This window comes from Phaseolus vulgaris, chromosome 5 (assembly GCF_000499845.2).
Source record: "Phaseolus vulgaris cultivar G19833 chromosome 5, P. vulgaris v2.0, whole genome shotgun sequence".
In the NCBI taxonomy this organism is placed as follows: domain Eukaryota; kingdom Viridiplantae; phylum Streptophyta; class Magnoliopsida; order Fabales; family Fabaceae; genus Phaseolus; species Phaseolus vulgaris.
The window spans coordinates 33,604,501-33,629,302 of NC_023755.2; the positions used below are offsets into that span (position 1 = coordinate 33,604,501).

Here is a 24,802-nt window from a genome sequence, read left to right on the forward strand (position 1 = left end):
ATTTTTTGTTTTCTTCATCTACTCTAGAACTTTTCCTTAAGTATTCTTTTGTGTGCCTACTTTTCTCATTGAGTTCTTTATTTTCTTGATTGTCTTTCATTCTTACTCTTTGAGTTTGTCTCACATATAGTTTTCCTTTTGCAATTACCTTTCTTTGCTTATACCTTTTCTTGTTTGTCTTTATTGTTTCATTGGTTTTGTGGTGGTTGCTTTTGAGATTGGTGTGCTTGCTTTGACATCTTTCATTTGAGGATTCCAAGGCCTCAAGATCAGATTGGTGCAAGAACATTATTTCTTTGAGAGTGACCTCTTTTTCTACCTCATTTCACTTCGGCAGTTTCAATTGCAAAGCTCACTGTTTTTGCTAATTTTTTAACTTGTTTGCTGTTTTGTGTGTTTGCTGTTTTTAATTACAAATGGCTGGATTTTCAAGTGATGCATCCTACAAGCAGAATTCTCCTTCCAAAGCTTTAATTCTTGGTGAATTACATGAAGCTCAAAGAACAATTAGACGGTTGGAGGAGAAAATGCAAAAGATGGAGGTCCAACAAGCTAGACCATCTCCTTCTATCCATGATGGACATCATTCTCATAGACCATCTTCAAGAGCTTCTTCAAATGATGTTGGCCGTGAAGATGAGCATAGGAGAAGGAGACCTCCACCCCAAGTCCATGGACAAAGACATCATCACCAAGGGGAAAGAATTCACTACGGCAATGGCTTCTATCATGATGCAATGTCCAAGCTTCCTTCGGTCAAGTTACCTTGTTTTAATGGTTCTAGTGATCCAAATGTATATTTAGATTGGGAGGCTAAGTGTGAACAAATTTTTGAGATCCATGAGATCCAAGATGAGCATAAGCTCAAGCTAGCCACCCTAGAGTTTAGTGATTATGCCATGAAATGGTGGCATGGAATTGTAAAGGACATTATCTATCACAAGGGTCCTCCCGTGGACTCTTGGAACTCTTTAAAGGATCACATGGGCGCTAGGTTTGTGCCCCCACATTTTACGAAAGACCTCATGTTGAGACTCCAACGGTTTCAACAAGGCACGCTAAATGTGGATGAATATTATAAGGAGCTTGAGACGCTTGTGCTTAAAATTGAATTAGAAGAAAGTGAAGAAGCCATGGTTGCTAGGTTTGTGAGTGGTCTTAGGAAGGATATTCAAGACATTGTTGAGTTACAAGAGTATTCATCATTGGGCTCTTTAGTTCATCTTGCAATGAAGGTGGAAGCCCAACTTGCAAAGAAAAACTCTTTTAAAAATGCTTCCAATGATGGATACTACTCCAAGTCTTGGAGAAACAAAACTTCTTTTTCTAAACATCCTTCCAAAGATTCTTCTTTCAAACCCAAGGAATCTAAGCCATCAACTTCTAGACCAAAGTCTCCCACTAGAACATCTAATACTAAATGCTTTAAATGTATGGGTTATGGTCATATTGCTGCAAATTGTCCTTCCAAACGAAGTATGTACATGCATGAGGGCATTGTAGTTAGTGAGCATGATTCGGATTCTCCTAAGCATTCATTGCATTCTCATGCATCTAGTGAGGAAGAGAGTGAATGTCCACTTGAAGGGGATTTGTTAGTTGTGAGAAGACTTCTTGGACAAGTTTCACAACCTTTTGATGAAAGTCAAAGGGAAAATATTTTCCATACAAGATGTCTTATTCAAAACAACATTTGTTCCTTGATAGTGGATGGGGGTAGTTGTGCAAATGTGGCTAGTACAAGAGTAGTAGATAAGCTTGGATTGCCTACTATCTCTCATACAAAGCCCTACAAATTACAATGGCTTAGTGAAGTAGGAGAAATAATTGTTAATAAACAAGTCCTCATCCATTTCTCCATTGGAAAATACAAAGATGAGGTATTATGTGATGTTGTGCCCATGGAAGCTACTCATGTTCTTTTGGGAAGGCCTTGGCAATTTGATAGAAAAGTTTTACATGATGGCTTTACCAACAAACTATCTTTTGAATTCCATGGTCACAAGGTTACTTTAGAATCTCTCTCTCCAAGAGAAGTCCATGAGGACCAAGTTATCATGAAGAAAAAGAGGGAGAGTGAAAAAGATAAAAAAGATAAGAGTTCTAAGCCTACACTCCTTGTGTCTAGGCGTGAAATTGAAAGGGAAATAGTGGCTCATCATCCTCTTTTTTTAGCCATCCCTAGAACTCTTAGAGTAGAATCACTTGTTGATAGTTCTCATTGCTTGGAAAATTTGGTAGAAGAGTTCCAATATGTGTTTCAAGATCCTCCAAATGGACTTCCACCTTTGAGAGGGATTGAGCACCAAATTGATTTGATACCGGGCTCTTCTTTACCAAATCGTCTAGCATATAGGACCAATCCAAGTGAAACCAAGGAAATTCGCCAACAAGTTGAGGCTTTGATTGAGAAAGGGTGGGTGCAAGATAGCATGAGTCCTTGTGCTATGCCTATCATCTTAGTGCCAAAAAAGGATGGCACATGGCGAATGTGTTCGGATTGTAGGGCCATAAATAACATAACCATTAAGTATAGGCATCCCATACCTAGAATAGATGATTTGTTGGATGAATTACATGGTTCTAAAATCTTTTCAAAGATTGATCTTAAAAGCGGCTACAATCAAATCTGTATCAAACCGGGTGATGAATGGAAGACGGCTTTTAAGACCAACTTTGGTTTATATGGGTGGTTAGTTATGCCTTTTGGTTTAACTAATGCACCAAGTACCTTCATGCGCCTCATGCATCATGTTCTTAGACCTTTCATTGGTAAGTTTGTTGTGGTTTACTTTGATGACATTCTCATTTATAGCTTATCTTTGAATGACCATAGGTTGCATGTTAGGAAAGTTTTGGAAACCCTTAGGAAGGAACATTTGTATGCTAACCTTGCTAAATGTATGTTTGCTCTTGATCATATAGAATTCCTAGGGTTTGTTGTGAGTTGTAAAGGGGTCCATGTGGACAAAACAAAGGTGGTGGCCATTCAAAATTGGCCTACACCGAAATCTTTGAATGAGGTCCGAAGTTTTCATGGGCTTGCTTCTTTCTATAGAAGATTTGTCCCAAACTTTGGTACCATTGCCGCACCACTCAATGGCATAGTGAAAAAGGATGTGGTCTTTCATTGGGGAGAAGCACAACAAAATGCTTTTGATATTGAGTGAAAAATTGACTAATGCTCCCATCTTGGCCCTTCCTAATTTCACTAAGACATTTGAGATTGAGTGTGATGCTTCAAGCATAGGTATTGGGGCTGTTCTCCTTCAAGAGGGCCACCCCATAGCCTATTTTAGTGAGAAATTGAAGGGAAGTCATCTCAACTATTCCACCTATGATAAGGAATTATATGCACTTGTTAGGGCTTTGTTTACTTGGCAACACTATCTTTTTCCCAAAGAGTTTGTGATACATAGTGATCATGAATCTCTTAAATATTTGAAAAGCCAAAACAAATTTAACAAGAGGCATGCTAAGTGGGTGGAATTCATTGAGCAATTTCCTTATGTGATCAAACACAAGCAAGGCAAAATAAATATTGTGGCGGATGCTCTTTCTAGAAGATACACCTTGCTAAATCTTTTAACCTCTCAATATCTTGGTTTTGATCACATTAAGGAACTTTATCATGATGACCTTGATTTTTCTCCCATCTATCAAGAGTGTCTTAAAGGAGGACACAAAGACTTTTTTATTCAAGATGGCTTTCTTTTTAAAGGAAAACGTCTTTGTGTTCCCCAAAGCTCTATTAGATTATCTCTTGTTAGAGAAGCTCATGAGGGGGGTTTAATGGGACATTTTGGGGTTGCTAAAACTTTGGATGTGTTGCATGAACATTTCTTTTGGCCACATATGCATAAACATGTTCATAGTTTGTGTGATAAATGCATAGCTTGCCGCAAAGCTAAGTCTAAAATGCATCCCCATGGTCTTTATACTCCTCTTCCTATCCCTTCAATGCCTTGGGTAGATATATCTATGGATTTCATCTTAGGCTTACCCAAGACATCAAAGGGAAAGGACTCCATTTTTGTGGTAGTGGATCGTTTTTCAAAGATGGCTCACTTTATTCCTTGCCACAAAGTGGATGATGCATGCCACATTGCAAACCTCTTCTTTCAAGAAGTGGTTCGCTTGCATGGGATTCCTAGGTCTATAGTGTCCGATAGAGATCCTAAGTTCTTGAGTCACTTTTGGAAGACCTTGTGGGGCAAGCTTGGAACTAAGCTTTTATTTTCTACCACTTGCCACCCACAAACTGATGGTCAAACCGAGGTGGTGAATAGAACTTTGGGACAACTATTGAGATGCTTTATTTCGGGGAATCCTAGAGTGTGGGAGAATTTACTACCCCATGTTGAGTTTGCATATAACCGAGTAGTAAATTCTACCACCTCCCATTCTCCTTTTGAGGTGGTCTATGGGTTTAATCCCCTAACACCTCTTGATCTTCTTCCTATTCCCCTTCTTGGAGATGTCTTGTGCAAAGATGGGGATAAAAAGGCTTCTTTTGTGAAAACTTTGCATAAAGACATCAAGAAGAGAATTGAGAAGAAGGTTGGCAAGTATGCTGAACTTTCCAATAAAAGGAGAAAAGCATTGTTGTTTGATGAGGGCGATTGGGTTTGGCTTCACTTGAGGAAGGATCGTTTTCCTACTCAAAGGAAGTCCAAACTAATGCCTCGAGGGGATGGACCTTTCCAAGTCCTCAAGAGGATTAATGACAATGCTTATGAGTTAGATATGCCTGATACATTCTTAGGTAGTCATACTTTTAATGTCAGCGATCTAACTCCCTTTTCTATAGGTCTCTAGAATTCGTGGTCGAATTCTCTCCAACTCGGGGAGTATGATGGAGATCAAGCTCAAGAGGACATGGAGGCCAATCAACAAGATTAAGAAGAGGTGGAGGCACAAATGGAGGACGCCCATGGAGGTCAAAGTCCACCTCAAAGGATTACAAGAAGCATGTTCAAAGCTTTGGGAGCTAGAGGACATTTATTTTCTCTTTTTGTAATTTCTTTAGTTGAAGGTGCTTAGAGGGAAACATTAGAAACCTCTTTTGTTTTAGCATCTTTTAGGCTTTAGTTAGGAGCTTTAGGAGGGGGGTGTATTAGTAGATAGGTGTAGGTGTAGTTTTTGGGAGGTGTCATAGTAGAAAAAGGTCACACCTCCCATGTGACTTGTTTTTGGTGGGAATTTCAAATGAGTTTATTTGAAATTTCCCACCTATTTTTTCAGCACCTTAGGCTATAAATAGAGGTGCTTCCTTTGTAAAATTCAGATTGGAATTAATCTAAGAAAACTCTACTCAAATTTTGAGTGAACTTTGGAGAGCTTTGAGCCTTCTTCTCTAGTCTTATCTTGATGGATCATTGGAGTCCTCAAGTGGCGGCATCACTCTCATCTAGGAGCATTCCACACTTCTAGTGGCGAGATCATCCAACATTCTTCCATCTTCATGAGCACTCTCTTCTCCTTCCTTTCTTCTCTTTCTATTGTTTTTGTTAGCTTGTGTTCTTGAGTTTTGGTTTGGTGTTCTTGCTGTTTTTTTATGAGTTTTGGTTCGACAGTTTTATATTTCAGTCCATTCATCTTATTCCTTTGCTTTTCTTACTCTTTTGTTCGGTTCAATTTGACTAAAATTGGTTCATCCAAATGAGTTTGGGATTTGGTACTAGTTTTTGGTGAGTTCTTGTCTTAGAACAATGATCCAACTCTAAGAAAAGTGCCTCTATAATGTCCAACTCAAGGTGATTCCTAAGAAGGTCAAGAACCTTTCTCTTCTAAGCTAGTGGAATCACATCAATCCATGTATCGCCTTCCTCCAAGACGTATATCTGTACGCCCTCCTCTTCCTTCGGCGAGGTTGCGTAGGTACTAATGCAGGGTGCTCTCGCCGTACCTTGACTCAAAGAGCGGTGGCTCCTTGGCTTTCCTCTTGCTGTACTAATGTGAAGGACGTCCACTCTGTTGTCCGCCACAAACTTTCGCCGCGTTTTGAGCGTCTCTTGGATAACAGTCCTCTGCCTTCCCCCCTTGCCTGAGTTGGTCAGCTTGGCAAGTAGGTCAGCTCTGGCATTCTGCTCCCTAGGGACATGTACCAGCTCAAACGTAGCGAAGGCTCTCTTCAACACCTCGACGTATCTCAAGTATGCGGCCATTTGTGGATCCTTTGCCCGGTACTCCCCTGTTACTTGCCCTGTGACTAATTGTGAGTCACACTTTGCCAAGAGGCTTTGAGCGCCCATTTCATTGGCCAAAAGCATCCCAGCAACCAGCGCCTCGTACTCCGCCTGGTTATTGCTTGCTTTGAAGGCGAAGCGTAAAGCCTGCTCGATCAACACTCCATTAGACCCCTCCAAGATTATTCCAGCGCCACTTCCCTGTTGGTTAGAGGACCTATCCACTGAGAGCATCCACTGTGACCCTAACTCCACCTCTTGAGGGTCTCCTCCTGGTGAGAGCTCTGCCACGAAGTCAGCATAGACTTGCCCTTTGATGGACCCCCTAGGTTCATACTGGATATCAAACTCTGATAGCTCTACTGCCCAACAAACCATCCTCCCTGCTACATCTGGCTTTTGAAGTACTTTCTGGATGGGGAGGTTGGTCATCACCACCACTATGAAACTGTAGAAATAGTGGCGGAGCCTTCTGGCTGAGAACACCATTGCTAATGCCGCCTTCTCCAGCGACTGGTACCTCAACTCTGGGCCTTGCAAGGCCTTGCTTACGAAATAAATGGGCTTCTGCGTTTGGTCTTGCACCTGGACCAACACAGAGCTAATTGCCCACTTCGTCACCGCAAAGTATAATCGGCAATTGAACAGATTTATTTTCAATTGAACAGATTTATTTCTTTGTTGTTTTATCAATTATGTAGAAACGAAATTGCAGAGAGTGAGAGAGAATGAACACAAGCAATTATACTGGTTCACTCAACCTGAGCTACATCCAGTCTTCACCAACAACAGGTGGAAATCACTAACACACAGTACAACCAAGTACAATTCCCACTGTTCTTGAAACCTACAAGAACTTAGGTACTCTTGCTAAAAAAACCTATTTCAGCATACACACACACCCACTCTTCAAGAACACCTATCAAGAAGAGTGTTCAACCAAACTATTACAAGAAAGAGATGTGAAACGACTACACCTGATTGAGGATACACAGATCTGCCTTAAACCAGTAGGCAAGATTGCTAGAACAGTAGCTGCACCTCACACCAAGCTTTTGAAACCAAACCAAGAACAAGCACTTTGTGATTTTTGAAATCTTTGAAGAACAAATGCTAATCCTTTGCAAACACTTAACTCTCTGCTGTCAAAACTTGTTTTTGCAAATGTATGAATTGTTTTTAATCGTTATTAAACTCAGAGACAAGTTTGCATTTTATAGAAAGCCAGCTTATAACAGAATTTTGAAAAACAGTTAAAGCTGTTATAAAATGAACAAATTGAAAATAAAATGAACTGATTTATTTTCAAAAGCAGTTAGAGAATTTGTTAAGTGAGGAGACTTAGTCAACCATTCTGGTGCTGAGATAAAACTGAAAAACGTTTAAGTATGATATGGCACCAGAGGCAAAAAAGAATCTATTCATTTACAGATGAACATATTTATTTTTCAAAACGAAGACAGAGGAAGTTTAACTATTTGAAACTCAGTCGTTTTGAAAAGAAGAAGACTTAGTCAAAATACCTGATGCACAAAAACCAATTTTTACAAGACTTTAGCCAAGGCATCAGTGAAGAAAATGAATCTGTTTATTTAGAAAAGAACAGATTTATTTTTATGCAGTAAACGTGTTTTTGTGTAAAACATGTGAAAAACAGTTTTAGAAAACTTATGCTTGTTCTTAACACATGGCCAGTGGTTATGAGGTGAGTTACTCAACAAAAAGCTACTCTTAGACAACCTCTAAGCACTAACTCAGACATACTTAAAGCAAAGTAAAAATACACATGAAATGTACATATAAGACTTCATCAATCACTACATATAGGTCTTCATCAAACACAATCTTGAAGGGGCAGCAACCATCTTCAACACGCTTGACCTTCCTCTGGTGTTGTCGTGGCTGTGATTGTAGTAGAGCCAGCGAGATAATCTTTTAGGAAACCATTCTTCACAAGCTCATTCAACTGATAGCCCAGCGCTAAGCAGTTGTTAATATGGTGCCCGAATGCTTCGTGAAACTCGCACCATGACTCTTTGTGAGGTCTCAGCACTTTGTCAGACTTCACCGGTGGCCTGAACCTGTTAGCTATGTGTGGCACAACGATGAGGTCTTTAAGTTCCACCACAAAATTGTGCCTTAGAGGTCTATTTCCCTCTCTCCTTCCTTCTGTTCGACCCCTAGGCTGGGTCCTCCTTGCCTCGTAGGTGCACTTCCTGTCTTGGTTCTTTCTTTCTGTGGCGGCTTCGTGGACCCTAGCAGGTTGTGTGCGTATTTGTGCTATTGGGCGTGTGGGTGCAGCAGTCGTGCACTTCTCGTATGCCTCACCCTCAAAGGCAATGTGTTCTACTGCCCGACGCCTTACTTCAGCAAAAGTCTTGGGGCGGCTGCGATTGAGTGACTTGCTGAAAGACCCGGGACACACCCTTTTCCTGAATGCGTACACGATCATGGGTTCGTCTGTGGTACCCACCTTCACCACCTGCGCCCCGAAGCGGCTTATGTACTCTTTTAGGGTCTCACCTTGATACTGCTTCACGTCGAATAGGTCGTATGAAACTGGGGTGGGGCCCTGTTGGCTAGATACTGCTCTCTGAATAGCCTCGAGAGCTGTGTGAAAGACGTAATGTGACCCTCTGGGAGGCTGATGAACCAATCCATGGCCATCCCAATCAAAGTGCTCATGAAGAGCTTGCACCTTACGGCATCAGAACCGCTTACCATCATCATTTGCGTGTGGAACGCAGTGAGGTGCGCCTCAGGGTCCTCCATCCCTTTGAAGGTTACTTTGGGCCCCGTGAATGTGTTGGGGATTGCTCTCTCTTGGATCGCCTGTGAGAATGGCGTTGAGAATTCTCTTGGTGGGGTGGCAGTCTCAGGCTCGTCTACGTCGCACCATCTGCGGCGCAGTTCCTCGTTGGCGCGGTGGAGCTATCATTTCTAGCATGAGATGCTATAAGATCCGCTTGCATGCGCTCTTGCTCCGCTTTTGATGCTGCCATTGCTTCTTGCAACCCTTGCATCATGCCCATGAGTTGTTGCATGGTCATCTCTTCACTCCTAGCGCGTGCGGGTCTCATGTTCGTGGTTTCTGGGAGCCTTCTTAACTATCTGCGATTTGAGAACTGGAATTGGGTTGGGAACTGCAACTGGAACTGGAAAACTATGTGATGGGACTGACGTTTTATATCGGCCCCACGGTGGGCGCCAAATGTTCCCGTCGGTTGACCAGGGACGTCTTTGTGCGTGGCTTCTACTCGCGAGCTAGGGCACCTCCGTTATGCGTCGTCGTGAGTACCTGCAAAGAAGTGAACAAAGGGGCGCCCTCGCGGTCATTTGCACTCTGACGATCAAGTCAGCTAGCGAGAAACATCAAAGGGACACACCTCCGTATTGGAACACCGTGAAAAGATGCTCTGAAGGTGGTCGAAATACTGAATAGCTAGTACTGTGTTGCCCTAATTGTCTGTGCGCACAGTGGGTGCGCCGTGAAACAACTAGGGTTTTTTTGTCTCTGTGTAAACTGTGAGAATTAGGTTAAAAACTGGATCCCTTTCAAACGTCCCAAGGCCCCTTTTTATACACCTCTCGTATTTAAAGCGCATTGAAAGCATATAAAAATATCCCTTGAAACGTTCGAAACTTAACCGAATTAACGCGTACCTTAGCGAACTTTTAGGAAAGCCTTGACGTTTTCAGTGCTTATTGCCACGCGTTCTTATGACTTGATCGCTGCTCTACACAGAGGGCCTCACAGCGTCGTAGCCCAACTTAGGATTATCCCATTGTGTGAGTCCTCTTTCCTCAAAGTGCATCTGGCATAGGGGGTGACTTTCTGAGTGCCAACTCATGCGCCCCAGCCTCTAGTCATTCGCCCTGGGAGTGTATCTACCCTTCTCTCGTACCATGCACGTGGTTCTCCCCTGGGCGTGGCCCTTTCATGGGTCGTATCGACCTCAGGTTCTCCCTGCGGTAGCATGGGTACTTCATAAGTCAGGTTACTCCCTACTGGTACTAGAACTATGGCCTTGAAGCCACCTTTCTCTTCTCTTTATTATTGTCCTGAGGTACTGAGGCTTCTCGTGGTGTCGCCCCCTCCACGGTCTTCCCTACCCATGGGTATCGGGGGGTGATACCATCGATGCCCTACCTTGGCGATGCCTACATCTGGCGACGTCCTGCCTTGGCGACGCCTCAAGTGGTCAATTCGTTGACTTTCTTCCTTGGGTCCCTTGAGGGTCCCCACCATATGTTGACTTTTGACTTTGGTGAACGCCCGGGGACGAGACGGTACATAAACTTTACTAAAAGTTAATATATTCAAAGTTCATACAAAATTTTGAACTAGTTATAACATGATCATTTATAATAAATACTTAAAGGAAATGACGTTTGTTGCTCTCAAATCTCTTATAACACATCATCCTTCAATGAAGATGAAATACTGAGTATATACATAATCAAATATTTAAGATGAAATTAACCTTTAATATATTTATTATATTTAACATATTTGAGTTAATTGTATATTAACTCCTTCAATGACTCTTTAACATATGTCTAGTTTTATTACAATAATAGAATGCAATGGCACAATCAAAGAAAATCCTTCCTACCCTACTCTACATTTTCAAATGCACTCTCCATAATTGATTCTAATTCATCGTCAACAGAAGTTGTAAACAACATAAATACACTATGCCACCCAGATTTTATGCTTCGAGCCTTAGATTTTATCATATGCAATATGCAACAATCTAGTTGAACTTCATTTAATGTATCCAGTGATATTAACCTCAAATGTAGGAAGAATAAGAGTTTATGCCTACAACACTTTGGTTGGGAGAATTTGTTTGATCAAGTTTGTTCTTTCTTCAATCTCGTTATTCTTTATGTCTTTATTTAAAATGCCTTTTGTGGTGGCAGACAAGTTAGTAAGGATTCAAAGGAATTCTTTTTTTTGGGTGGGGTTCAGAAGGAAGGAAGATTGCTTGGGTCTCTTGGAAAAAGGTTTGTGAGCTTCATAAATTGGGGGTCTTGGAGTTATCGATCTAAGGATCTTTAACTTGGTTTTGCTGGGAAAGTGGATTTGGAAGCTGGGGTCGGAGAAATGTGGTTTGTGGAAGGAGACTCTTGAATCTAAATATGGAGGTTGGAGAAGTTTGAGAGAGGATGGCAAAAATAGTAGGGGCTCTCTTTGGGGGAAAGATTTGAAGGAGGTATGGGCTCTCTTTGGTGGAAAGATTTGAAGGAGGTATGGGCTTCAGAGGGTTAGAGAAGGAGTTTTGAAGATGCTTTTAAGTGGAAAGTTGGTGATGGAAGGGAAATTTCTTTTTAGGAGGACAATTGGTTGAATTGTGGTGCATTGAAGAGAGTCCTCTCAAGGTTTTTTTCTCTGAGTTCGGCTAAGGCTGCAAAGGTGGCTGAGCTTGGGGTCTGGACTGATGGTGTTTGGGTTTGACATTTAAACTAGCAAAGGTTTTTTTTTTTCGAATGGGAGAAGCCTTTGGTGAGTCATCTCTTTTAGGTTTTGCAAGTAGCGTGGTTGGACTTGGAAGAGGAGGATAGTTGGGCTTGGTAGGTTGGGGAGTTTCAAACTTTTTCGATTAACTCCGCCTACGTTTTGTTAAGGAGGGATCATGATGAGGAGTTGTCTTTTGTGTACAACAAGTTGTGGAGGTGTAAAGCTTTGCTTTCTGCACTTCTCACTGCTTGGAAGTTGATGGAGAATAAGATTGTTACTAGGGTAAATTTCGAAAGGCGTGGTATATTGGTTGAAAAAGCTTTGTGCAGTTTGTGCGGGAAGGAGGAGGAGTCTTGTCACCACTTGTTTTCTAATTGCAGATTTGCTTGGCTTGTTTGGATTCATTGTTTTGGGTGGCTTGGTGTGTCACTTGTGTTTCACAACGATCTTGTGTCAAATTTTTTACAGTTTAGGATGTGCATGCTTCAGGTCCGGTTAATGATATTTGGGGTGCAATTTGGGTTGGAGTAGTGAGTGAAATCTAGAAGCACAGGGACAATGTCATCTTTAAAAGGGGTGTTGTTGACGCGTCTGAAGTGTTCGCATTGGTTCAAATAAATGTTTGATCTTGAATTTCTTCAAAATCTCGTTTTGGTTTGTTTGCCTATTCTAGTTGGTGTTGGAACTCTTTGGCTTGTATGAGGCTAGTTTCTTGATGCCTTGTTTGATAATTTTTATTTTGTTTGGCTATGTGGCTTTATCAGTATGGTAGGCGTTTCTTGGTAGGAGGAGGATAAAGTGCAATTTTGTATAAGGGTTGGACTACCCCTGAAATGATTCATATTTATTAATTTTTTATTACTGATAAAAAATACTTGGACAATGCAGCCAACGATTAGCCTCCTTTTGGATTCACTTTAATTATTTCGCATAAGAACAATGAATGGTTTGAGAATATCATTTTGGAACGAAAACTTTGCTAGTTCATCACGCTCCAAATACTTAATACTAAGCTGTCTTAGAGAATCTATGACATACATAGCAATTTTCTCATCTCGATGACTCCTTGCTGATATAAAGTGATGTTTTAAAACAGTCCAAATTCTAGCCCATACCTTAAAAACATAATAATTAAAGCTTATAAATGCACTCACTGTAGCATAAAAAAGACAATATTATACATGGGATGAAAGGATACTATAGTTCAACAATTAATGGAATAAAAGCAAAGGTTATCAACGATAACAAATAGCTTGATCAAAATGATAGGTGTACTTAGAAAAATGTACCTTGGTTAAATATTTCTAAAATCTCACTGAAATGATAAGTGTGAAGTCCTTATCATAAGATTTGATTTGATTTGGTGGAGTTTCTATTTTTCCTTTTGCATAAAACCCATAAGTAACATACATTAACTTATTAACTAAAAATGGATATAAAACTACGATTATTAGCATATCCCTTGCAAAAGACCAACTACTAGGGCAATAGCCAGAAAATACAAGAAGAGTGGGACTCAACTACTCCAAGCAAAGACACACTCTTGTACACTTTTGAAAAGTCATGACCTAGTTCTAAAAATTAGAATAGGTTAATTCCTTGCAAAAAAAAAAAAATTGTTCAAAGTAGTAAAGATTTTTAGCTTGTATTTTTCCTTAAGTAAACTAGGATTGGTTAGGGTTTCTAAACCTACCTAGGGTATAATTGGGCTCATTTCAAGTCACATTAAACCTTAGGTCGATCACTAAACCTAATTAAGTCACATGAATCACACATCTTCACATGGCAAGTGTGACTAGCTTTAGGCGCCTAATTTGAATTCAAATCTCCTACCATTATGCTTGTAAATTGGTTGGACCCTTCACCTATAAATGGAGGTGTTTCGCTCATCAAATTTTAGATCAAATATATTAGAGTTATGCTGCCAACATTGCAAGCAAAACTCTCCTTGTCTTCTCTCTCTAGGGTAGACACCTCGTTTGATGTCTCTCTCATTTTGTCCAAGTGATTAGGCCTAACTACCACTTTCCATACACCTCACGACACTCCAAGGTTGCAAGAGCTCTTTGTAGTTCCTCCTTTACCTCCATACTTCATTTCTTATACCAATCCAATCTAGATTTGAGGAACCAAGCCAATTCATGGAGGTTTCAAGCTATCATGAGCTCAACTATGGTTCAAGCTAAGTGTTTTTAATTCTTCTTTGAGTTTGTGTTGTTTGTTTTCAATTTTGTGTTGTTCATTATGTTTCCTTCATGTGTTGAATGTGTTTCACTGATCTTCAACCACTTCAACTAAGGCAACTACAACATAATAATCAAATAATTGAAGACAAAACATGAAAGAGATTCTCATCTTACAATTTTAGAGGAGGAGTTAAGAATGATCAAAGAAAAATATTATAGAATAGGAAAATATCAAAAGAGTCATCCCTTTAGAATTTCTAGGTCTGATGACTCTCATACTAAAGAAGGGAGTCTTAGAATACATGATTACTATCAACCTACGCCTAGAAGGACTAGAAGAGAGAGCTTTAGAATAGAAACCAAAGTTGACTTACCTCATTTTCCTGGGAAGGAAAATGTTGAATTCTACCTAGACATGGAAATGAAGGTAAAACAACTATTTGTTTGTTACCATGTAAGTAAGGAAAGAAAAATACCCCTAACATCCTTAAGATTTCAAAATAACGCTATGTATTGGTGGACATCCCTAGGAAGAGAAAGACACCACCATAAGGAACCTCCAATTACATATTGGAATGATCTTTGGGGAGGCTTGAGACGTCGTCATATTCATTCTTACTATGATAGGGAGCTAATGGACAAGATCCAAAGGCTCCAACAAAAGAATATGAGTGTAGAAGAATATAGGCGGAAAATAGAGCTATATATAATGAGAGAAACCATTAGGGAAGAAGAAAATGCCATCATATCTAGGTTCTTAAGTGGTCTAAGTCTTGAGATAAGAAATAAAATAGAACTTTTGTCCGACAAGGATCTTAATATTTTGGTCCAACTTTGTATCAAAGTTGGACAAACAAATTTAAAAAAAGGATCAAGTTGTAAAGAAAGTTCTTACTCTAACTTTTACACAAGAAAGAGTATAAAAGAGAATACAAAAGGGAAGAATGTTATTCAAGAGATAAAAATAAACTAGAAACAACCAAGAGCCTAGATAAAGGAAAAGATGTGCAAGTCCCACACACACACACTAGAGAAATACAATGTTTTAAATGTATTGGTAGAGGTCACATAACATCTCAATGTCCCAACAAAAGAAACATGATCTTAAGGGGCAAAGATGAATATACTAGCCAAGATGATGAATTTAGGGATAATGTAGCTTCAGATAAAGAGGAAAGTGAGGGTGCATATCCTTGTGAGGGAGAATTATTAATGATCCATAGAACCCTAAACAATCAACCTAATGTGAATCATGAATCACAAAGAGAGAATATTTTCATAGAAGATGTAAAGTTTCAAAAAATAATTCTTCTCTCATTATTGACAGTGGCTCTTGCTACAACTGTTGTAGCATTAGGCTGGTTGAAAAGCTTAATCTTTAGTCATTTCCCACCCTAAGCCTTACAAATTACAATGATTAAATGAAGATGGGAATTTGACTGTCAATAAACAAGTAAAAGACAATCTTTCTATGGGTAACTATATTGATAATATTTTATGGGATGTACTCATGGAAGCTTGTTACATCTTATTCGGAAGGTCTTGGCAATTTGATAAGAAAACTACAGACAATAGCCTTACAACCGAGATCAATTTTACCCATCAAAATAAAAAGTTTATACTATTTCCTCTAACACCTTCACAAGTAATAGAGGATCAAGTATAGATGAAAATGAAAAGAGAAAGTGAAAAAAAAAATCTCGAAAACCAAATAGTAGTCCTTAGGGACAATGCTAAGGCGTGGGAGAAGAGTGCTCCTTCCCATGAGGTCATTTAGATAGAGACAAATTTACTAAAATAAAAAATCTATCTGAATAACCTCTAAGCCTCCTTCTTTGTAAATGAGCACTTACATGAACTGTCACACTTTCTGAACCCAGTGTTTTACTTCCTGGTATTAAAAATATTTTAAAAGAATTTGATGGTGTGTTCCCTCGGAAAGGACCCGTTTGACTTCCATCTTTCAGAGGCATATAACATCAAATAGATTTAGTTCTTGGAGCTAGTCTACCAAATAGACCAACATACAAAACTAATCCAGATGAAACCAAGGAGATAGAATCCCAGGTTCAAGAACTATTGCGGAAGGGTTGGGTACAAAAAAAGCCTAAACCCTTGTGTTGTACCTGTCTTATTGGTGCCTAAAAAAGATGACAAATGGAGAATGTGTTGTGATTGTAGAGTCATTAATAACATCACCATTAAGTACAAACATCCAATTCTTAGGCTTAATTGCATGGGTCCATTGTGTTTTCCAAAGTTGATCTGAAGAGTGGTTATCAACAAATTAAAATTAAAGAAGGTGATGGGTGAAAAACCGCTTTTAAGACCAATTTGTACTATATGAGTGGTTACTAATGCACCTAGCACATTTATGAGGCCTATGAGTCATGTTCTTAGGGATTGTATAGGTAAAGTTGTTCTTGTTTATTTTGATGATATTTTAGTATATAGTCATAACATAGAATTGCATTTAAATTATCTTCGGGAAGTATAATTAGTTCTTAGGAGTTTGTTTGTTTGCTAATGTAGAAAAATGCACCTTTTGTATGGATAGTGTAGTTCTTCTAGGATTCGTAGTTAATAAAAATGGGGTACATGTTGACCCCGAGAAAATCAAAACTATCCAAGAGTGACCAACACCAAAAAATGTAGGGGATGTTTGGAGCTTTCATGGTTTAGAAAGACATTCTATTTAGTTGGATAGAGAAGCATGAACAAACGTCATTATCCCAAGGAACGATTGAATTAACCACATAGTCACACCACTTTTTATTTTCTTCCACCATATTTTTCACCGTCTCAGCACCATCATTGAAAAAAAGCACATTGTTCTCTCCCAAATATTTTACTCTAATAAAATTAAACCCCCCAAGAAAAAGCTTTCCTTTAAATCCCATGTCTTCAGTATTCTGATGTTCTACCAATATAACAATTACCCAACCATTCCAAAGTTCCAACCTTTGTATTTATCTGTATAATATTATCCTTCTTAGAGTTCTGATCCTCTATTACTTCCACCCCTTACAGCTTGAGCATAAAACTGTGACGAATCCTTCTTTCCCCAAACTCTCCTATATGTGATTGGCTTTTGCTTAGCATTCCACTCCACCTTTCATCCACACATCCCCTTTATCCTCTTATCTCTTTCATTCACACTCATCTACTTCATTAACATTTATCTTTTTCATCAATATTCATCTCCTTCATCCACTATATTTAGTTTCCTATTTTTTTCGTTTATAATTTATTTTGTGATTAGTATTTGATCGAATCTACGCAATTTAAACTAATATTAAAAAAAGATTTTATTTAACATCTCTTAAATCAACACTAAATTAAATAAATTTTAAAATAAAAATATTAGTGTCAATTTGATCAAGGCTAAATTAATTTAATTAAAAAATTATTTATGAATTAGTGACCGAGTTAATTTTAAAAAACAACACTAATAAATTAGCGTTAATAACCTTATAATCACACGCACAACATTGTTGATTAATTAGTGTCATATTTTACTAATTAGCGTTAAATTTTTTTACTATATTTTGTCATCCCTTAATTCGTGTTAACTCTTATTTCTAAAATTCCCAAATGATTCATCTTATTCTGCATGCATACTTGTCTAACTTTTGTTAAAAGAGTATTTAAAAAAAATTCCATTTACAAATGGGTCTTGAGAATGCCTTTTATACAATTACTTCCTACCAATAAATATGTTGAACAACAATCTATAGTGGGGTTCAACCTTAACATACTTCATTTTCAAAGGCCCGTCGCTGTGGAATCACACCCATCGTGTTCTAACTAGTAAAGCCCATAGTTACGATCAGTTAATTTTAGTTCATTATGAAAAAAATACTTTTCCTTTATTTTTCTAATGCTCGTACATTCTAAACTATATTCACCACAAAATCCAAAACCACTAGATATAGATATATGATAATTAGGAACATAAAAATAATATTACTAAATTAAAGAAAATATTATTAATATGATTTAGTAACATTTTATTTAATGTAACAAATATTTAATGTATTTAAAGACTTTTTTTTAACATTTTTACATTTCAATAGATACATTTATTAAAAATATTAATAAATACTTTTAATAACATTTATTTAATAAAAAGATAAAATTTTAAAAATGTTGCTAAATCTTTTTAGTAATGTGTTTTTAACAAAAAGTAATACTATAAAAATGTTACTACAAATCTTTAATAAATTTTTTAATATAGAGGTGAAAATTTAAAAATATTACTAAATCATTTTAGTAATATTTTTTTAAAATAACATTATAAAAATATTACTAATTATTTTTAGTAACATGATATTTTAAAAATGTTATTAAATCTTTTTAGTAATATTTTTAATTAAACAATAACATTATAAAAATGTTACTAAAAATTTTTAGTAAATTTTTTTAATAAATAAGTAATATTTTAAAAATATTAATAAATCTTTGTAGTAATATTTTTTAAAAAGAAAGTAAAATTATAAAACTGTTACTAAAAATATGTAGTAACTTATTTTAATAAAAAAGTGACATTTAAAAAATGTTACTAAATTTTTTTAGTAATATTTTTTAATAAAAAAAGTAAAATTATAAAAATGTTAATTAAAAATCTTTAGTAAATTGTTTCATTAGAAAATTATACAAATTACTTATATTTGGATTGTAACATATGAATTTAATAATTTATGTTTAGATGTTTTTATTCTATAAGTGAGTTAGTAATAAAAATTTGTCAACACAAACATCAATAGTGTTTCAATGGATTTTCAATATTTGAAAGTGAATTTAGACATGTCTTGTCAATATATTGTCACTTTTGTTTACCATTTAGCACACATAAGATTCCTAACATGTACTACAACTACAATCTCACAATCAGAGTGTACAATTATTCAACATCAAAACTCTTTCCCCTTTAATTCAGTTGCAACCTCATTCTTCAGTCTCAACCACAACTTATGAGCTTCCTCATCTTTCCCTTGCCAATGAAATCATTCAATGTTTCTTAATGCTCCTACAACCTTGACTTCTCCCCATCCCAGTGATGAATTCTCAATATCTACAATTCAAATAAAACCCAAAGTGAAGAACCCAGAGAGACTCTCCATTTATATTCCAATCAAGGTCTAATATAACTACACTATCACACACATACAACTTTATCCTTAATAATCTTTCATACAGTTTCACATGACAAATCAATACCTAGGCACATGCTACTGGTTTCATGATGTGATTAACAATAACAACAATAATTATGTTTCTTCTGGCTCACATTAACTCTATAAGAAAGACTTGTTAGACCAGTTTAATAAAATAAATAAACAAAAAAATCTAACTGGAAAGATAAATTACAAGTGTATATTTGTTCTTCAAGTACATTAAATAAGGTAAAATAAATTCTTGAACAAAAATGCTCTTTTAGATCAAAGCATATCATATACGAGTGTAAAATGGTTTCTATTGAAAGAATATATAAGTTTTATCTGCCATTAAATGAACAAATCTTTAGCTTTATTGGAAATTAACAAATAGATTAGAAAAAAAATGGGAATGAATTTATTGGGAATTAAAAATTAGATATAGACATAAAGTTAATTAAAACAAAAAACTTTATTTAATGTGTCAGTCCTATAAATATAATTTAAACCAGACATGTAATATAACTATACAGGGAGATAAACAAAGTAAATGAGAGTAAATTAAATGTCCATTCATTCGTACCCACACATCATTTTTATCTATTATATATATCAGACATGACATGACTTGTATCTCCAAATCTCAGAATAAACAAAAATATATTGGTCATCAAAACAATTTGAAATTTGTTTTATTCTCTAATACAAAGTGGCAAATCAAGGTTGGTGAATTTGTTATTAGATGAAATTAACCATATGTTTATGAATAGTCTTTTCTACAAATGAAAAAAAATATCACTAACCAACCTAACATTTACAAAAGAAAAGAGTAGACAAGTGGGATATGCATCAACAATACACGTGTAAGAACAAGAAACCAAACATATATGTTGTTTCTTGATAAAAAAGACTACTTACTTCACTAGTTGAAAACCAAACCTCTTATAATTTGTTTTTTCATAAGGAGCCACAATATAATTCTTGTTATCCATAAAGCTACAAACAACCCTTCCTTTACATTCATCAACTACCTTCTATATCTACACTACTACTCTTACTTAAGTTTAAGTACTCCACATTCTTAAATGCAACACCTTCAACCATGATTATGCACCAAGGAACACACATCATTCAAATTCTATACTAATAGATTATCTCCCCATGCCTCTTTAAACCTCATTCATGCTTAACTACAAGTCACATACCTGCTAGCTGCACAAATAAATAAATAAAGCTTCAGTCCTATTTAACTATTTATTCTTTGTGTTTATTTATAGTTTTTTTGCTAACTTCATAGAAAACTACAAAAAGAACTTATTTATCTACGAACCAAATTTGTATGTAACACCAGAAATTTGTAGGTAAATCAGCACTACCTATGGACTTCCTACGGAAAAAAAAAATTGTATGTAATGTTGGTGTAAGCAAGTTATCTACATAATATGAGTTCATTGGTAACAACAGTACGTAGGTAATACCCATGAACAATAATTTGTAGGTAATACCCACGAATAGTAGTCCGTAAGTAATATCCACGAACAAGAGTCTGTAGGTAATACCCACGAACAACAGTCCGTAGGTAATACCCAAGAATTTAGATGGTGAGACCAACTTGAGATGAACTTTTTAAAGTGCTCTATTACTGGTACTACATATGGTGTGTGCTCTAGTGAGGTTGAACTTGTTGCAGCAAAGCATATGGCTTCTGATATTGGGGACCAAGATCTAAGGTCTTACAAAAGAGTGTCATGTTGTAAGGACCACCTAACACGGGGAAGATCATGTTTGCCAAAGCTATTGCTAAGGAGTCTGAAGTAGTTTTTATCAATGTTTGGATATCAAACTTGATGAGCAAGTGATTTTGAGATGCCCAAACTTGTGTCTGCCATATTTAGCTTAGCTCATAAACTCCTACCTGCCATCATATTCATTGATGAACTTAACAACTTTTTGGAACATGATGAAGCAATACTTTGACATCTTCCTCAAGCATTTGAAATTGATATTCTAGATCAAAGGAAAAGGGTCGAGATATTGAATGTTATCTTGAAAGGTGAGAGATTGAAGAAAACTTTGACTTTGAATGTATAGCTTTCTTATGTGAAGGTTACACTAGTTCAGATCTCTTTGACCTGTGCAAGAAAGCTGCATATTTTCCATTTAGAGAACTGCTGGATGAAAAAAATACAGGGGGAGAAATTGTGGTCTCCTTGTTGTAATTTCTGGGGTCTATGGTACTTCAATTTTGTGTTAATTTTGTTGTTGTCACAAATCTGATACACCATAGATTTTTACTGCAATTCTGATATGGTATCACAGGTTTGTTGTTGCAATGGTGCTGCCACACACACTGGTTTTCTAGTTTTTTTCTTAAGATATGAGTTTTTTAAATTCTGTTTTTATCCCTTATCTTACTTTGTCTTAGAAGACAAATAGGGGAAGAATTATCTGGTTTTATGTGTTGAACTGCTGCAGTTTATCCGGTTTTTTATCTGGTTTAAATCCAGTGTATATTTGTTGCAGCTTTGCTATGATGCTGCACTTATTTCACTTGTTTTCACACTGGTTTTTATGGTTTTCTTGTTGGAAATCATATGATGAAAACTGGTTCAATGGTGTTGTTTAAACCTGGATTTTATTGCTATCTGGTACATGCACAATTTTTGCTTTGTAGGCGCTTTCAAATTCAAACAAGACAACACAAGCAAACCAAGGATTTGTCTTCATCAAAGAGGAGGAGATTTTTGAAGATAGGCTTTGATGTCTCTAAATCCATGAAGATTGGTTGAAGGCTTTGTTGTTGCTTGTTTGTGTGGGTTTTGGGTAGTTTGAATTTGTAATCCATTCATATATTTTATCCAAGGTTGTTTGATTTTAAGCCTTTTTGAAATAGATGTGTTTTCAAAGAGAAGTGGAATATCAACCTGTTGAATTGTTGTTTCAACCGGTTGTTTTACACTTAGAGGTTTTTGAAAAGGATTTGAAACTATTTGACTTTGGTTGACTTTGTTGTGAAACCAATTCAATTGGTTGTTTCAAAAAATCAACCGATTGTTTTTTTAATTTTCTTAACTGAATTTTGTTAAGTTAGTTCAATCTGTTTTAATTGATTTGGCTCTTGCATTAAATGTTTTTAACAATTGATTGGAGTGTATATATAATTAGTTTTATGCTCCTGGTTGTTATTGATTCACAAGATTGCTTTCAAATCAAGTTTTTCCAAGATTGCTTAAGGCTTTAGATTCTTTCTAAGAGTGGAATAAGATTGCATTGTATTTTCTTCTTTTCAATCTGTGATAACAATTGTATTTCTGTAATAATTGTTGGTGTTCAGATTCAGAGGGTGTTCTGAATTTTGTGTTGTGTTTGCCAAAGGTGGTGTGTGTTCTTGAAGGGTTCAAGATCACCACTTTAGTGTGTGTGTGTGTGTGTGTTGTGTTACCAAGGTGTTTTGATTGCATAGTGGAATTCTCAGAGGTTTTCTGGGAACTAGATGTAGGTCTTGGTTAAGAGTGAACCAGTACAAATTTACTATGTAAATTTCTCTATCCCTCATCTCTTTAAATTTGTTTTTGGTTGAATTTTATAATTGTTGCTATAAACAACCGATTGTTTCGCAAAAACAACCGGTTGATTTTCTGTTGCTTGTGTGAAAACTGGTTTTAAGTTCAGCTGAAAAGATTTCTGATTAATTGATTCTTTTTGGCTTTCATTGTACCTTCTAAATTTGTGAAAATCTTTTATAAACAATTCACCTTCTCCCCTCTTGTTTAAGGCCTACAATTATAACAGAGATCAATGTTAGTTCCGGAAGGGTTATTGGCGAGAGTAGTCCTATAGCATACCTCATTGATTTCGAAAGGTCTGCGGGATATCAAATTTTTACAAGGATCTATGGTAGGTGGTGTTGTCATCTACAAGAGGAGTCTTTGTTATGATGCATCTGGTTTGGTTGTTGTAGTGACCATATTAAAGGATACGGATACTAGAGTTACAGAAGGATCCTAATATTAATTGGGAGTCTTTTCTAATTATCAGTTATTTCTCTTTATAGAGAAGAATAATTGGGTGTCTTTTCTAATTATCAGTTATTTCTCTTTATAGAGAAGAATAATTGGGTGTCTTTTCTAATTATCAGTTATTTCTCTTTATAGAGGGGAATAACCTTTATTTTATCTTTGTGTGTTATGATTCTAGTATTTAATTATTGATTCTTTCCTTCTTTAGTTAAACCTTAGAATGAGTGTACTACTTGTATATATTCAGACCATTTGTTTTTATTTGAGTAATAAGAAAGAAGAGATATTCATTCTCATATCCTTTGTCTTCAGTTTACTCTTTTGTTCATCTCTGTTCCTTTTTGTTCATCTCTGTTCTATTTTGTAATATGGTATCGGAGCTCTGATCAGAGCTCGGCTTTCTACATTTATTCATGGGTGAAGTTGATGATCCCTCACAAGATCTTAGTTCACCTTACCATGTTAGTTCATCAGATAATCCTTCATTTCTTATTGTCCCTATTATTCTTGAGGGACCAAATTATCATCATTGGTTTCGTTCGTTTCAAATGAGCCTAATTTCAAATAACAAAATAGGTTTCATTGATGGAACTATAGAAGCTCCCAATAGTACCAAATCATTGTTTCCAACATGGCAGAGAGCCAATATGTTGGTTGTTTCGTGGATTCTCAAGGTTGTTTCTCAATCCATCGCGCAGAGCATCATCTGTATGGACAGTGCCTTTGACATATGGAATGATTTAAAGGAAATGTTCTCACAAGGAAACATGATTCGTATTTCTGATATCCAGGAGATAGTCTCTTCTTTTAAACAAGGTGAGTTGACTGTTACAAACTATTTCACTCAGTTAAAAATTCTTTGGGATGAACTTGATCTTTTCCGCCCGCTATCCGCTTCTTCATGTGCCTCAAAATGCAATACTCTTGTGAATGTTTCTAAATATAAAACACAATACCAGATTATCAAATTTCTAAGGGGGCTAAATGATAATTATTCGACTGTGAGAACTCAAATTCTATTGATGGACCATTTTCCATCCTTGAATAAAGTTTGCTCTCTTATTACACAACAAGAGAGGCAAATATTTGGTGATCAATCCAAGGCAATGATTGCTACTAGGAAAGGAGGTTATAAAAACAATGCTACAACCTATGACATAGGTGCTGGATACGGAAGAGGAAGCAATGGAAGAGGATATACTTCCAAAATTTGTAGTCATTGTGGAAGGACAGTGCATACCATTGATACATGCTATAAAAAGCATGGCTTTCCACCTCATTTCAAGTTTAAAAATCAGAATCATGATCAGAGTCATACTACTGATGCAGTTTTTCAGAATACAAATTTCAATAATAATGACCAGAATCATGAAGGTTCAAATTCAGAAGTGGAGTCTCAAGAAATTGGTTTTACTCCTGAGCAGTATCAAACATTGTTAGCTCTTTGACAACAGACCAAATCCAGTGGCAATGCTTCTAATCAAGTCTCTATTATTCCCTCCAATCCCTCCAATCAAACAGGTAATAATTTTATTTCTTCTTTTAGTTCTTGGATTATTGATAGTGGTGCTACTGATCACATTTGTTCATCCTTAACTTATTTCACTTCATATCATCAAATTGATCCTATTTATGTCAAATTACCAAATGGAAATCAAGTCATTGCCAATTATTCTAGAAGTGTTTTTCTCAATCTAAATTATGTCATAGACAATGTTTTGTACATTCCTTGCTTCAATTTTAATCTTCTTTCCGTAGCAAAATTGATTGATAAACTATCTTGTGTTCT

General features: G+C 36.5%; 2 protein-coding genes across 2 annotated transcripts; one reads left to right on the top strand and one right to left on the bottom strand.

Moving 5' to 3' along the window:
- Positions 1 to 5,789: 5,789 nt before the first annotated feature.
- LOC137834350 (uncharacterized) lies at positions 5,790 to 6,677 on the bottom strand. The gene has a single exon (XM_068642408.1). It carries the CDS (start codon positions 6,675 to 6,677, stop codon positions 5,790 to 5,792), a length of 888 nt encoding a protein of 295 aa, XP_068498509.1.
- Positions 6,678 to 23,426: 16,749 nt separating this feature from the next.
- On the top strand, positions 23,427 to 24,461 carry LOC137834351 (uncharacterized). The gene has a single exon (XM_068642410.1). It carries the CDS (start codon positions 23,427 to 23,429, stop codon positions 24,459 to 24,461), a length of 1,035 nt encoding a protein of 344 aa, XP_068498511.1.
- Positions 24,462 to 24,802: the final 341 nt, after the last annotated feature.